Source organism: Rhinolophus hipposideros (assembly GCF_964194185.1).
Source record: "Rhinolophus hipposideros genome assembly, chromosome: 7".
In the NCBI taxonomy this organism is placed as follows: domain Eukaryota; kingdom Metazoa; phylum Chordata; class Mammalia; order Chiroptera; family Rhinolophidae; genus Rhinolophus; species Rhinolophus hipposideros.
The window spans coordinates 80,183,552-80,200,305 of NC_138053.1; the positions used below are offsets into that span (position 1 = coordinate 80,183,552).

The 16,754-nt window shown below is 41.7% G+C and overlaps 1 protein-coding gene across 7 annotated transcripts in view; it reads left to right on the forward strand.

Moving 5' to 3' along the window:
• DROSHA (drosha ribonuclease III) overlaps positions 1–16,754 on the forward strand; it is a 110,748-nt gene that overhangs the window by 20,241 nt on the left and 73,753 nt on the right. For 6 of the 7 annotated variants that reach the window (XM_081054582.1, XM_081054587.1, XM_081054584.1 and 3 more), the window contains 4 exons: positions 1,273–1,427; positions 4,303–4,383; positions 11,653–11,739; positions 14,088–14,174. In XM_081054582.1, the coding sequence (XP_080910708.1) occupies positions 1,273–1,427; positions 4,303–4,383; positions 11,653–11,739; positions 14,088–14,174 (410 nt within the window). The remainder of the gene's footprint in view (positions 1–1,272; positions 1,428–4,302; positions 4,384–11,652; positions 11,740–14,087; positions 14,175–16,754) is intronic. The other variant, XM_081054586.1, reaches the window with a different exon arrangement.

Consider the following 16,754-nt stretch of genomic DNA (forward strand, 5'->3'; position numbering starts at 1 on the left):
AGACGTTCTATATGCCTTTTCCTGCATGTTCTCCGGCTTGCCTCTGCCCACCCTCATTGTGTCTCCATGCTGACATGCAGTATCCATGGTGGGTAAAAGCACTCACTGAACCAGCTGGCCTGGGTTCCAACCCCTGCTCCACCACTTGACGTGGGACCTTGGGCAAATGTTTTCGTTTCTCTGTGCCTCGCTTTTCTCATCTGTAAAAGAGAGATGATGATAGCATCTTTCTCGTGCAGTGCACTCAAAAACACAACTGAAAGGTTGGATTTTATTACTGTGTTGTACTACGTTAATCTCTTGTAAGGTTAATCTAAGTTCTAGGTCTGCTTTTTTTTTAATTGTGGTAAAATACACATAACACAAAATCCATCTTTTAACCATTTTTAAGTGTGCAGTTCAGTGGTGTTAAGTACATTCACATTGTTGTAAAATCTCCAGAACTCTTTTTATCCTGCTAATCTGAAACTATACTCATTAAACAGCGACTCCCCATCGCTGCCCTCCACCAGTGTACTTTCTGTCTATGAATCTGACTACTCTAGGTATGACGTATAAATAGAATCACACAGTATTTGTCTTTTTGTGGCTGGCTCATGTCACTTAGCATAGTTCTCCGTCTCTTTTTATCCAGTCACTTCCAAGGACTAAAACCTTTTATTGCCACTATTGAGAGAAAAAAATCAAACTGTTCAGTGTGGCATTCAGAGCCTTCAGTCTGGCAGTCCCGACACTTCAACCCCTCATCTCCCCGTATTTTTATGTGGGGCCTTTGCCCTAGCCAGAGTCCCCCCATGCCCATGCTTCCGTGCTTTTGCCTGCAGTGCTCCGTCTGTGTTGCTTTCCTCTCACCTCCTCGGCCCAACCCCACCCCTCCCCCTCCTGGGTCATGTACATCCCTGCCAGGAAATCGTCAGTGATTTTTCCAGATTGGGGGGACGTGCTCTTTTCTGAATTGCTGCACCTTTGTAAATGTGAAACCCCATACATACTGCCACTGTGGTTTGCATTTTCTCTGGCATTGTTCATTAAGTCTTTTTCTGTGAAAACTTTGCTTCCCCAGCTAGATTGTGACTTAGCGTTACGGGCTATATTGTTTTTCATGGTGTTGCTTGGCGGAGTCCTTGGTGCAGCGTAGGCACTCAGGTATCTGCTGAAAGAGTACACAGCTGTCCTTACGTGTAGAGGTTTGGTCATTTGCAAGTCTTGACATAGAACCACCTCGTGAACTTCTTTAACTTCTCTCCATGTTTTTCCTCTCTCCTCTATTAGAAAGTTCCAGCGAATCTGAGTGTGAGTCTGATGAGGACAGCACCTGTTCTAGCAGCTCAGATTCTGAAGTTTTTGACGTCATTGCAGAAATCAAACGCAAAAAGGCCCATCCTGACCGACTTCATGATGAACTGTGGTACAACGACCCAGGCCAGGTGTGCATGTTTTTATGCTCTCGCCGTGCAGGTTGCATACCCACACGTCGGTCACATTTATGACTCCAGGCTCAAGATGCATGTTGGCTGGTATCGAAACTAAATTTTCCTCTCAAGGCTGGGTGTTGTTCGTCAGAGTTCATTTCCTTTCTGCTTTAGAGTTCAGCTCCAAAGCAGAAGCACCACAGCAACTGTTCCCTAAATTGTTTTTGACGATGTTGGTAAATCCTGTGTTAGGGAGCCCGATAATGGCGCTGGCTCATGAAACTTACAGTGAACAGGAGACAAACGGTAGCACAAGGCAGAGAGGACTCGGAGGCCTTTCTAAAAGCAGTTCATCTGGAAGGTATCTTGCAGCAACATAGTAAACAATGTCTTCAGTCCTATAAAACTTCGTATTTCTTAGTTGGTAATAGGCACATTTCCGTGTAAGTTCTCTTCCTTGTTAAGCATGTTTGAGCTAATGATGGCATAACTGGACATATTTTTATTTCTACTTAGTGTTTTGTTATGAAGTAATACATAATACAAAATAATATATCTATAAGAGATTTGCATTTTACACATATACAATACATACATAGTATCTTTAATGCATGTGAAGTTACGTGCAATAAAATACGTACCTATAAAAATAATTTAAATTTTATATTTTGCAAATAAATTTTCATACCATTAGATGTTAATTTGAGTGCTCTTCTTCTGGCACTTGTATCTAAATTTTTTCTTCATAGAATTAATATAGTTAGAATGCCTGACAGATGTACTTTGTGGTCCCTTTTGCTCTCTTGGAATTGAGCAGAAATGTTCACAATTATCAGTGAATTTTGAAACTTACTTTGGTATATTAATCATGTACATGTTCTCTTAAACAGTTTTAGTAAGTTATAATTCACATACCTTATAGTTGGCATACATGAAGTGTGTAATTCAATGTTTTTTTAGGATATTCACAGGATTGTACAACCACTATTACAATCAATTTTTAGAGCATTTTTGTCTTCCTCAAGAGAAATCCCATGTCCATCAGTCGTCACTCCTCTTACCCTAGGTGGTCTTTTTACTGGACTGTACCTACCGCTTGGTTTCTGTGGGTTCTTATTCCTGTCAGGGATTAACCAGGGCCTTCTACACACTTTCATCATTCTGTTTCCTAGATTGGGTTTTGTGTCCTCTGTACAGCTGAGCTTTATAAAGGGCTGATCTGCATTGGGGCCCAGACCCTACGAAAAGGCAGGACTGTAGGATGTCTGTCCGCTCCCCAGGAAATCAGTGACCACTAAGTGATTTTTCCACATTTTCCATCACAAGTTGTGACCAGCATTAGAAGTGTGCTGTGACTTTTGAGGGAATCCATTATATCTCTGTTTGCCAGCTGTTACATCGGATAATATCGTAACATGATATTTTTTTAGGTAACAATGTTATTCCTCTGCTGCTTTAGATTTCCCAAAAGCATAAAGAAGGTTATAGTTTTTTCACATTACTATTTCTTTTCAAAGTGTTATTGAGATATTTTCATTGGACACAAGGAGTTAAAAATTCTTAGACGTGTAAAGAACTCTTTGTATGTGTGTGTGTGTGTGTGTGTGTGTAAATGTATATATGTGTTATAATGTGTGTTTTTTTTTTTAAACAAAGAAAGTAAGAGATGGGACTCTGCTTCCTCAGTCTCCAGACTGATGCTCTGGTCTCCTGTTTGATTCAGGATTACCATTTATATTGAATAAACTGGTGAAACTGGCTTTTAAGGCCCTTTAAGATTTTGCCCTCAGTTCTGCTTCTGTAGTCCTTTGGATTGCTCACGATCCAATTAGATGGCTCTCATGTTCATGGAACATAACATACGCTTTTTTCCATCTCTTGTTTTCCTCACGCTGGGGCCTCGTATAGAGTAGCCATCTTCTTTTTCTGTCCTGTTCAGTCCTTCACATGTTGTCTCTTTGAGGACAGCTGTATCCCCATCGGGACTGATCTTTTTTCTTTAAAATTACTAAGCACATCGTATATATGTTATTTCTCCTGTCTAGAATAAATATTCCTTGAGTACAGCAGGTCCTGAATAACGCTGTTGTATTGAATGTCGTTTTGTTACAATGTTGAGATGCCGTTGGAACCTAACTCGTGTTTATATCAGTTAGCCTGTGGTACAGTGGGTTTTGTTATGTCATGTTGCTGCAGTTCAAAGCACCTGTTTGACCGTGATGTTAAGTGAGGATTTACTGTACACAGACCCTGAACTGCTTATCACCTTTTCTACCCCCCAATGCTTAGCAGTCATCATTCTACCTAAGAGGCACTCAGGCATTACTCACTTACTGAATCATGGGTGGAGTTCAGTGGCAGTGACATGAATTCAGGTGAAAAAACAGGCATAGACTCCCCTGATTAGTGTTGAAAGTATTTTGGGTTGGTTCTAGTAGGCATTTTCTTCTCTCTGCCTTGACACATTTAGGTTTCTCTTTTGAGAACATATAATCTGCGTGTCACCTTCAAAGCATTCTGTGTGTTCCTTCAGTAAATAAAAGATACTTTTATTTGGCAAAAGAGTCATTTTCTCTGAAATAAGAAATAGGAGCAACATACTGAAGAGTGGTAGGAGAAGATGGGGGCCAAAAATGCGCTGCCACTGATATTTTCTGCTTGGCTGCACAAGTAACGGGAATCCGGCGTTGTCATACAGTTTTCCTTTTAACCAACAATATAGACAAGTTTGTGGCTTTATTGGTTTTGGAACACCCCTTTAATCTCCTAACCATGACAGCCTCTTCAGAGCTTTAGGACTCATGACATTAACACCCACACAGTTTCCGAAGCATCGTGTATGTTGTGGATTTCCCCCCAGTGAAAATGAATTCCCTTTCATTTTTGACAGATGAATGATGGACCACTCTGCAAATGCAGTGCAAAAGCGAGGCGCACAGGAATTAGACACAGCATTTATCCCGGAGAAGAGGTAACTGGTTTGGGTTGTTACCTTTGTAGCACTGAGAAGCTGGATGTGGACAGGTGCTGTTGCCGCTCTTTTCCCCAAAAATGAAGTCAGACCACTGAAAAAGTCTTTTGCTTTTCCCTGATAGTCTCCGTTACTGTTAAGTGGAGAAGAACAGTACTTGAGTTTGGAGTTGGAGTAGGGAACGTTACCACGGAAATTATAACAAGTTTTGGAAGGTTCATTATTTAAAATAGGCAAAGCATTTGAGTTGTCTTTTTATTAGTTTAAGTATCCTAAAACTACATATTATGATCTTTTTTTTCATGTTTTTATTGGAAATGGCTATGAATTACTCTGGAGAAATGCTCTCACTAAGGTGCAGGCACACGTCCTCTTTCCTTTGGGGTACATGGGGTATATACTATTCTCCTTTTCAGTCTGTTGTCCCCACTAAACTGTGACTAGCACACAGACTGTTTCAGCTGTGTCCCCCAGGCCTGGTTCGTCGGGGACACTCCAAATATGTCTGGCTGATTGAGTTGAGTACTTTTACATAATAGAGTTATATATAACTACTCCCTTTCAGTTTTCTTTCATTTTTTCCTGTTATCTTTTATTTTTATAACTTATTCTTACTAATCCCAGGATTGTCACTTTATGATTCAGCATATTATATTTAAACATAGTATAGATAAATCCTTAATTTCTATTTAAAACTTATTTGAGGTCATAACAATAATTGGAATAAGTGAGACAATGATGAACAATTTGAATTACTTGCCGCACTGTTACCTCAGTTGTCTCTGAAAGTTGGCAAGTGTAGCAAGGTACTGTGGGACAAGATCTGCACTTGGTGAGTGTCTGCACATGTGCCTCAGGTGGGGGTCTCTGAAAGCAGAAAGTGGAGTTTGGAATGCAAGAAGTTTAATGGGGATTAGACAGGAAGAGAGTAGAGGCAGGACTGAGCAGAGGGAGAGGCCCACTGGTGATGGCCTGATGAAGCCTGGCTCGCCGGACTTGTCTTGCATTGGGCTGGAATGTTCTGCATCTCCCCATCAGCCTCTCCCCAGAGCAACTGCCCCAGGAAGGGCACAACTTTGGGCCAGGAGCATCTGCAGCAAGAAGCCGATGGCTGCAGGCCGTCTGCTGACTGGTGTTCCCACAGGCCCTTCTTTGACGGGAGACCTGGGTGGGTAGTAGGGCTGGACCTGAGGACCCACGGACAGGCACACTCGTACCCAGAGTCATGTTCCTTCCTGCGAGAGCAAACTTCTGGCCCTTTCAAGATGGATGGGGCCGATGTAGTCAGCTTCCTACCAAGAGGCAGGTTGGTCTGCTCAAGGAATGGTGCTTGTTTGGGGGCCCAGCGTTGATCGTTGTAGGTAGCCAGCTGGACGTTCAGCAGTGGCGGTTGGCTTAGCTTTGGTGTCCATGCTGTTGGGCTGACATGAAGCCTCCATCTGTGCTGCTGTGGCCATTTGGTTCATGTACCCGTCCTGTAAACTCTGGTGGCTGATGCGCGAGGCTGGCTGACACTCTCTGGCCGAGTGATTTTGTCAACTCAGTGGTTAGTACCTCTTCCATAGTGGGTGCTCTCCGATGGACATCCACAGGTGATGTACCGATCACTGTGCTCACTCCCATTTGTCCACCCACAGTTCTCTATCCCAAGGCCTTCTTATCCCTGATCTTCCAATCCTTTTCCTTCTAGGCCTCTGACCAGCTGGTATGGCCACGAGCTTCTGCCGTGAGCCCATCGATGTTCTAACCTCAGGCTACTTCTCCTTCCACATAAAGTGGGTGACCAGGTACAGGGCCTGAAACTCTGCCCGTTGGGAAGATGTTCCCTCATCACTGTCTTTCAAAGCCATCCCTGAATGAGTTTGCAGCACAGTCTGTTTTCAGCTTGTACCCCTTTACTGACTGTCCCATTTACAAATCAAGCTTGGGCTTTTCCCTCTGCTTTCATCCTTCCATCCTTAGTCATCAGCAGAGGGTGCAGTGCTGGTGCAACAGTGGTGGGCTACCTGCTTATGCAACTTGATTGTGCCTGCTGCTGGTTCATGTGCTTAATTCTGGATGTACCACCTCCATATTACGATGGATTGTTTCTGGTCCCACCCAAACTTTTGCCTGGGTGAGACTGTCAGAACACAGCTTATGATGGGCAGGGTCCAGGCACATGCCTATTTGCTGTCCCTTGGCCACTTCTTCCATACCTACCGGGGCCCAGCAGCACACCAGAAGGTGTTTTTTCAAAGGCATAGAATTCTTTACTCTAGATGGCATGGCTTTGCTCCAGAGCCCCAGAGACCAGCATTGTGATTCTCCCAGTATGGCCACTAACTCCTCTCAGCATCTTCCCACGAACAGTGTAGGATTTGCTGAATTGTATGGCCCCTGCAGCAGGGCTGCTTGCTCTGCAGTTTGGAACCCTCCTGCCTTTCTCACCTGAGCCGGATTTGGAGTTGGTGGCCTTTTGCATCACTCTGTAAAAAGTAGTGTTCCTGGGTGGGGATTATGCTGCCTCTTGAACACAAAGAGACACGCTTGTTGTGCTTCCTTCTTCATCGTAGGAGGTGGGAGAGGCAGTAATAGGTCTTTTACGTTGGATGGTTGTCTGGCACTCCCCAGATGACTGACTCCTAAAAATGGTGTGTCTGTGGGAGGCCCCTAAATCTTTGTAGGGCTTATCTCACCCTCTGGAGTATGTGTGTTTTAACCAAGGCTTTTAGATTGCTAAACAATAATGTCAGAGGTGCAGTGGAGCAATATAATGTTCTGCCGAAGGTCCAGAAGGTCAAGAGCTCCTTGGACTGTGTTACACCAGTGAGTGGGAGAATTAACACAGGCCGGGAATGAAAACTGTAAATATCGTCTGTTCAATGGGAGTGTGAACCATTTCTGATCCTTACTCTGACTGGGATAGAAAAGAATACCTTCAGCAAATCAGCCGCCACGTATTTGGTACCTGAGACCGTATAATGTGCTTTAAGCTACAAGACCTGGCACAGCAGGTGAAATCAGAGCTTGTGGTAGGTAGTCTTGGTGTAGGTCGTCTGTGGTCACCCTCCAGGATCCATTTAGTTTCTTTCAGGGCCAGATTGGGAATTAAACAGAGATGTGATGGGGACCGTCACCCCTGTGTGGTTTAGGTCCTGAAGGGTGGCACTAATTTCCACCATCACCCCGAGTGATAATGTTTTTGATGTCGAGGTGGGGGGTGATGGGGATATCAGTGGCTTCTGCTTGACCTTACGCATGATGATGACGCTTAACTCTGTGGACCAGTGTGGGTTGATGCCATCTGCCAATTTTGTCACTTCTAATGATACAGTCAGGGAAACAGGGAAGTGACCACTGCGTGGATTTTTGGACTCAGTGGACCTACTGTAAGCCAGACGTTGACCAAGATTTTGTTTACTACCTTGGCCTCATGTTTCCCCACTCTGCTGGGGGTACCAGGATGCTGCCCCCCATCTCTGAGAAGTGTTGCGTCAGATGCTGTATCTACCACGCCTTGAGCTGTCCAGGCTCCCCTTTCTTTGATGTAGTTACCCTGGTAAATGGCCTCAGGGAAGGACATTTGGGGAAGGACAGAGTTGTCATGCCCACATTTGCTTGTCGTGGTGTTGCAAGGCCTCTTGGGAACTGGCTACCTCTTCAGTCAGTGGATTTTGGTCTAAAAACCTGATCAGATCTGGAACTGGGCAAGGGATCATGACTTCATTGGAGCAACCTACCTAGATTGCTACCTAAGCAACCTAGCAGCTTAGTCATCCGCTCTTGATTTTTTCTGTTGGTGCAAACTAAGTAGTACTCTTGTCAGCTCCCCACTGACTTTGCACCTAAGGACACTGTGTTCTGTCGACGACTTCCATGACTCTGTGGGTCAGACCCTGGGGCTGCCACTTGGATCTTGCTGGTCATGAGGATAATTATGCAGCCTGGCTTCTAACAGTGAGCCTAGGGTTTCCGGGCAGGAATTCCCACCCATTCTCAGGAATTTTTTTCACTTTCCTGTTCCCGAATCCTGAGAAAAGTTGGTCGGGAAATGGGAAAATTGGCTCCTTAAACCCAGTAATACCCACAATGGGAAATAAATGCACTACTCACAGTGTATCTCTTAGACATTTTTCCTATTTATCGCTTGGGTTTCCGGGTGGGAATTCCCACCCATTCTTGGGAATTTTTTTCACTTTTCCGTTTCTGAATCCCAAGAAAAGTTGGTTGGGAAATCGGGAAAATCGGCTCCTTGAACCCAGGTGGGTGGTAGTATTGGCCGTCACGTTGTGGAAATGATTCATAGTGGAGAGCAGAAAACAGTTTGTGTCTCGGGATTCGGGAACTGGAAAGCGAAAAAAATTCCTGAGAACGGGCGGGAATTCCTGCCCGGCAACCCTAAGGGAGCCCCATCGCCAGTCTGGCCTCTCTTGTTTCAGAGGACCGTCGTATCTGTTAAAGTCGGCAAGCTCTGCTCTGTGACAGCGTCTCTCGCAGTCAGCCCTGGCCTGCAGAGGATGCCACCACGGTGTGCCCCTTCACCAGGTGCCATGCCCTCTGGGCCTTCCCGTGAAATATGCCTATTGGTATAGTTTTCAGTTATAGGTAGTATATCCATTCCGATATGCCCACTTCCTGGAATCTTTGAATTCCTTCCTCCTGTCTGTCATGGCAGTTTTGGTGCTTTAACTTCATTCAGCTTGGGCCGTTTCTTTCTCATGCTTTTTGGAGACATCCTAGTAGGGAGTTCCCAGCATCTCTTGGTGTCCTTGAATCCTGAATGCTCCCAAATCAGTAAAGTCTTCCTTAACCAATTTTATGTTCTGGCCCTTTTGACCAATCACTCTCAGCATCCGGTTCTGTACAGACTCTGCTGCTGGCACTTGCTGGTCAGTCCTTGCAGCTCCTTTGGGATATAATCTCTCCTCCCAGCACCTCCCCAGCTGGGTGAGGCTGCAAAATGACCTTAATTATAGGTCTTTTAGCCAGGAGGGGAGATAGACTGATTGGGTACTGGGGTGGGGGCGAGGGGTGCGATGTTTCCAGGTCCCGACCTTGGCATAACAGACTTATCTTGGTTGTCTGTTGTCTTTAAGGTCCGTCCACTCTGACTTAATAAGCCCTGGGCTTGGTCCTGGTTTGCTCTGCCCTCTCACTGCGGGTGACGAGAGCTTCTTTGTATGCCTCCACAGGCCGTCCTCCGGCTTTCGCATCTGGCTTCCAATTGCCTCTCCTCTTCTGCTGTTCATTTCTGTAGAGAAATGGTTCTCCAAGTGAGGTCTTCTGGCTGATATCAGCATCCCTGGGAACTTGTTAGAAATGCAGATTCTCAGCTTGCTTCAGCTGCTGAATCAAACTCTGGAGGTGGGGAGCAAGCACTCTGAGCTGTAGCAAGCCCTCCAGGTGACTTTAAGGTATACCAAAGTTTGAGGAACATGGTAGAGCATCCATGGTGCTTAGCAATAGCCATCTATACCTTTATTCTTATAGCTATCATTTTCTCACCGTCTTAAACACCTGCTTCTGCTGGTACAGCTTCCCAATTTACCATCTTTGAAAGTTCCAATCGGTGTGCTATTTGGTGCCAGGGGCAGTGTGCCCCACCAACCACCATGATGGGATCCTTATTGCCAGTTGGTGGTAAGTGGGTAAATGATTCAGCTCCAAAACCCCATCTTATCTCCGCTGCTTGCCTTTTTTTTTTTTTTTTTTTTTAACTGGGGAAAGGGAACAGGACTTTATTAGGGAACAGTGTACTTCCAGGACTTTTTCCTAGTCAAGTTGTCCTTTTTCAATCGTAGTTGTGGAGGGCGCAGTTCAGCTCCAGGTCCAGTAGCTGTTGTTAGTTAAATTGCAGGGGCGCAGCCCACCATCCCTTGTGGGAGTCGAACCGGCAACCTTGTGGATGATAGCCCACTGGCCCATGTGGGAATCGAACCGGCAGCCTTCGGCATTAGAAGCACTGAGCTCCAACCGCCTAAGCCACTGGGCCAGCCCTCTTTTTTTTTTCTTATAAATTTTATTGGGGACTGTTGGGGAACAGTGTGTTTCTCTAGGGCCCATCAGCTCCAAGTCATTGTCCTTCAATCTTGTTCTGGAGCGCGCAGCTCAGCTCCAAGTCCAGTCACTGTTTTCAATCTTAGTTGCAGGGGGTGCAGCCCACCATCCCATGTGGGAATTGAACCGGCAACCTTATTGTTGAGAGCTCGCTCTCTAACCAACTGAGCGAGCCAGCTGCCCCTCCAGAAGCTCAGCGGCAGCTCATTGTCTTCAATCTAGTTGTGGAGGGCGCAGCTCACTGGCCCCTGTGGGAATCGAACTGGCAACCCTGTTGTTCAGAGCTCGTGCTCTAACCAACTGAGCCATCCGGCCGCCCTCCCCTGCTTTCTCGAATCACTTTTGGTACCATTTGTTGAAAAATTGCATTTTCCAGAAGCAGATACTAAGGTGGAGTTTGAGGTGCATGATGTTTCTTAGGTGTCTTTACCGGTGAAAGGAAGAAGGTGTAGGCAGGATTCAACAGAGGCATTAGTTGAACTCTGAGTCAGCCCCAGCAAAGCCCCATCAACCTGGTGGCGATCCAAGGGATGATTATGGCTCATTCAAATTGGGCTGCGATGGCTGGGCCTTTATGCCTTGCTCTGAGACTCTGCTGTCCACTCTCCCCACAGTGGGTAGCAGTCCTTCCTTGAAAGGTGGTCTGGGTCACATCTCTCTGTGTTTATCACAGCACACCCAGTGAGTCCACTGATGCTTTTGCTCACTTCATCTTTTCCTTTTACTGTCTTAAGCTCAATGCATATTCTGTTCTGTTCCACCACCTCTCCTGCTTCCCTCATTTCTGGTCCCTTCTGTCTTTACTCACTATATTTAATCCTTACACTTTTGTTCTCCTCCTAATAAAACCTACTGCTATTACTTCTGATATTATTTTTTCTGTCTCCCCCGCCCCCACAGTTTATTGGGATTTTAGCCAAAGGTCAATTATTGTGTTATTTTACAGATAAAAGGAAGATAGTCGTAGAAATTTAAATCTAGAAAGATCTTTATGTTGTCTGAACTCGTTGTATTGCATATGAGGAAATGAACTGAATACTGGGGACAGCCAGCCCTCTGTTTTTCATCCAATAAATGGTAAAGTGAATATTGTTCTTTCTAGTAGGCTATGAAAGAACACACAGAAAACCTCTTTTTGTCATAGAAATGGTTAGAAATGGCTAGAAAATACAGTCTATTTTTAAATACAAATATTTTCCTTCTTTTAATCTCTTTTGTTTTTTCCTTCAGGCCATCAAGCCCTGCCGTCCTATGACCAACAATGCTGGCAGACTTTTCCACTATCGAATTACAGTCTCTCCTCCTACAAACTTTTTAGTAAGTTCCTAACAAAATCAGATTGCATGTATTTTAAAATGTAAATGGTTGAATGTGTGTATGTAGGTTAAAATATGAATAGACTACATACTGATTCAGTTCTTAAATATTCTTTCTTTTAAAAATGCTCTATTTTTATGTTGGTAGAATTGTCCTTTATCATAGTGACTTTTATTTCGACATTCTTACTATACTTCTTTTTATAATACCGTTTTCATTTATATTGTTGGTACCATGTAATAGCCAAGGAATTATGGAGCTGTTCGTTGGAGCTATGGAGTTGGAAGAATGTGTAGAATACCTTCATGTCTCTTAAAAATCAGCAAATAGCTTATATATTATCTGATGACCCAAAGAAGAAACTCTATTGTATTTATGACAGTAATAATACTACTTAATATTTGTTGACTGGTGTAAGGCACTATTCTGTTTGACATGTATTAACTTATTTCTCAAAACTAACAGATAAAGTAGTTATTATTATGCCCACTGTGTAGATGGGGCAGTAATCCATGTTTTACAAATGAGATTAAGTAGCTTGCTCAGGGTTATTCAGGTAGTAAGTGGCACAGTGGAGATTTGAACCTAGGCAGTCTGGCTCCGTTGTGCACGACTGTGCGAGCTAGTCCACTGTGCTATACTGCCTTTCACAGTACAAAATTTATTAATTCTGGGTACTTGTATCATCAAGAAATTTTAATTTCAGAATTAGATTATTAATAATTATATATTTTAACTTTGCTGAGATACAATTCATATGCCATAAAATTTACCTTATTTAAAGTGTATATTTCATGATATTTAGTCTTTTAACAAAATTGTGAAACTAGCACCACAATTTAATTTTAGAACATTTTCATTATCCCCGAAAGAAACCCTATACTCATTAGCAATCAGTTCTTTCCTACCCCTCAGCCTTCAGCATCTGCTAAGCTACTTTCTGTCTCAATAATTTGTCTATTCAAGATATTTCATATGAACGGGATCATAGAATATGTGATCAGTTTGGCTTCTGATTTCACTTAGCATAATGTTTCCAAGGTTCATCCACGTTGTCACATGCCACCTCATTCCTTTTAATGGTCAAATAATATTCCATTATATGGATCTACCATATTTTATTTATTCATTCATCAGTTGATGCACATTTGAGTGGTCTCCACTTTTTGACTATTATGAATAATGCTGCTGAGAATGTTTATGTACAAGTTTTTGTGTGGATGTATGTTTTCATTTCTCTTGGGCATGAGCCCAAGACTGGACTTGCTGGGTCATGTAGTAACTACGTTTAATATTTTGAGGAACTTAACTACCAAACTGTTTTCTAGAGTGGCTGTATCATTATTACTTCGTCAGAAGTTCTTTTCATTATATTTAATTTAGACCAGCTTTGTTGACAATTTAAATAGAAAGTAACAGTAATACTAATATTGACAAAACAAATTCTATACATTTGGATATTCTTTAGTCTTACCCCCCACCAAGTTGTCCTCGTGTGTGTGTGTGTGTGTGTGTGTGTGTGTGTATAATATATAGAATATAATATATGTAATATATATGTATGTATATAAAATACTTAAATGAATAATGTTCAATTCCTCTGTAAAAAATGTGTCTTTAGGTTACCAATCTTGATAATTAGCTCCATATTTAGTATTTAGGATTAAAAATAGTGGGCTATAAGAATGGCATAGGAAGACAGTCTCTTATGTGTAGTAACATTTGTATACTTGAATTACAGATTCAATTTTCAGGTAATTAAGATCTTTGGCATTATGCAGGAATTGATTTGTCTTAGCACTTGGTGGGTTGGCTTCTCCTTCGAGGGCCTGGGAATGGAGCTGTGAAGGGTTGAAGGGTTGAGCTCCTGGCAGGCACCCTGAAGCCTTCCAGAACCTTCTAGGTTGTTGCTAGTCTTGACCATCATGATGCTGAGTCTTTTTTTCACTTGGAGCTTTGAGTCAACTGTATTATTATCTTGTTCAGAAATAAATAGTTCAGTAAGAACAGGACTGGGTATTGTGGGATTAAATAAAACAAGTTCCTAGAAAATGAAGCCATACAACCTTTTGTTTTTCTTTTCCGTTTATGACACCCATAATAAACATTTTTGGTTCTCTCAGTACATTGTGTTAATATTACTTAAGCCAGGGAATTCCACCAAGCCAGAGAATTCCCCCTAATATTAAACTTTTGTATAAAGTTCTCCCAGGTGTTTGGAAAAACATTGACAAACTTTATGGAATTTCTACATCTTTCCTGTTGGTTGCTCTGTGTCCTGATGGATTTTTGCATGTGCAAATCATATCATTATTTAATTTAAGCTTAGTGTCTCTGTTTGCTTTTAGACTGACAGGCCAACTGTTATAGAATATGATGATCATGAGTATATCTTTGAAGGATTTTCTATGTTTGCACATGCGCCCCTGACTAATGTAAGTATGTGCTAATTGGCTAGCTTTCTCTTTCTCTCTCTGTGCCCCTTCCTTCCCTTCATTCTTGTTTGGTAAAAATCAGAATCAATTTCCTTTCATCTGACTTCTAAGTAACATTTACTTTGTGTCCCTCTGTATGAGCTGCAGGAAGTCTGTGGCAGTGTGTGTCAGGTGGGAGTGTGACATCTGTGCTAATGAGTCACAGGTTTGGTCCACATTAAATGGTGTAAGTAAACGTGTCAGAATAACATTTTGAGAGTGTGAAAGATGGAAAAAGAAGGATAAACTGTGGAGTAATGTGTCAAAGCTATTTTGGATTGGGTGTCCTTCAAAAGAAAGTTGGAAAGTTTTAAGAAGCAGCTATTATTTAGTCTCTCCTCTATAGAAAAAGAATAGAGCTGGTTCAGGACACCTGGAGCCTGAATTAATTTCCTATAGTTTCCTGCTTTTGAATCCTAGGAATATGTCTTCTTTAAGAGACTTTGTCTGACATAGAGATCTATGATATTTTTATACAGGTATTAAGGCTGCTCTGTTGGTAATCGGTTCAAATGGAAGTTCTGTATCTACGAGTCAAAATCTTTCTGCCTCAAAGCTGGCCGTCTGGGGAATTGTCTTACTTATTCGGTATTCCAGCTGGACATAGAGTGAATTTGCTTATGGCTCAGGAAGAGAGTGTAGCAGTATACTTTACCCAGTCTAGACACTGTTATAGAACTAATTGAATTACAGCTATGGTGTATCTACATCAAAATAGAATGTTCTTTAATCCTTTCTGGTTTGGTTACAAGAAATTACATCTTCAATTTGAAAAGTTATTTTAGTACTGTTTACTTAAGACTTGAAATTCTATTCCTTTGGAGAGTAAAGAATCGGATCTTTGCCAAACCTTGTTCCTTTCTATCATTCTTTTTTTTCTTTATAAGTAGACATGATTTCATAGCAGTGAACTAATTTAAAACAAATTGTTTTCTTAATGAGATTGTTTTTACTTTCACAGTGTATTTTATCCCAGAGAATTTTCTTTGAGAAGATGATTACATTGTAAATGTAAAAATAAAATCATTTGGTAATATATACCACGTTTACCTTCAGGGTGGACCATAATATAAAAAAGGGTATAATATTGGACCTTTTTTTTTTTTGAGGTATAATTGATATAGTATAATGTTGTATTAGTTTTAGGTATACAACATAATGATTCAATGTTTGTATATGTGTATATCATGAAAATGATCACCACAATAAGTCTGTTTAACATTCATCACCTTACATTGTTCACTGTTCTTAAACAATCTGTATGAGAAGGCAGTAAGAGGTTTTTGAATTTTGATGGTTTTGTTCCCCTTTTCCTAAATATCTCAATTAGATGCTGAAAGCCTTTGTTATAGTAAATCTCCTAGTCTTACAGTTGGAAAAGCCTTTAGAAGTTCTCTAGTCCAACTTCCCCCTGCCTGATGCATTTCTCTCTTTCTTTTTTCCCTCAGAGGGCTTGCAAATACAAATAATTTAGTTGTCATGAAAATATTTAAAAATATCTATCATCTTATCTCTTAATTCCTTAGAAGTAATGCAGATCTTATTTTCACTTTTAGGATCACATTAGAGAAGGAAAGCAGTGTGGCTTTAGATCAGGGATGTCCAAATTTTTTCAACGTTTTTCACCAAGAGCCATATGCGGTAAAATACACAAACAGCCGGGCCACTCACTCGAGGTGAAGTACGTATTGCCTCACCTGCTTTATTTAAGTAAACTGAATATATATTTTTGGAATTTGCTGCGGGCCAATTAAAAATGGATTGCAGGCTGCAGTTGGCCCGCGGGCCGCAGTTTGGACACCCCTGCTTTAGAGAGACCAGGTTTTAAACATTAGTGAATTCCACTTAGTAGCTGTATGAGTTGACATTTCAATCTTTATAAGGTTTGATTGTCTCATCTTAAGATAGAGGTATTTTAGCAATCTTACTGACTTACGTAAAAAAAAAAAAAAAAAAAAATTGAGATGACACGTGAAAAACCTTTAGCAGGTCTTGGCATACAATGAATATTGCACTTCTTGTTTGGGAGAAGATGTCAGACACACCTGGGTTTGCATCTATCTTCTAATTTTTTAAAAAAATTCTTAAAAATTCTAATCCTTAATATTTATGTAACTTTGAACAAGTGAGTCTTTGAGCCTTACTAAAGTTTGTCAGCATGAGGTTTCACTGAGTGGTCACTAATGCTAAATTAATTGCAGTTGTTACTGTTGTTATAAAATAAAATATAGGACTGAAAATTTCCTGGCTTCAGCATATATTTTATATGACAATATTCAAGTTCTCAAAATTGGAGAACTTAACTCTGTAATGAGAAGATAAGCCCCATCATTTATGTTAGAATTGTTGATAAAATAAATCGAGTTTTAAGCTGAGTGTTGTACAGTTCATAGGAATTAGATCCATCAAAGGCTCTTGAATTTGAAATAGCCTCCCAAGAAAAAGAATTATTAAAATCGCTTTACTGATCTGATTCATTTTCTTGCTAGAGAGCGCACATCAGCAAGAATGGCACGCAAATGATTATAATGTTAGAATCTC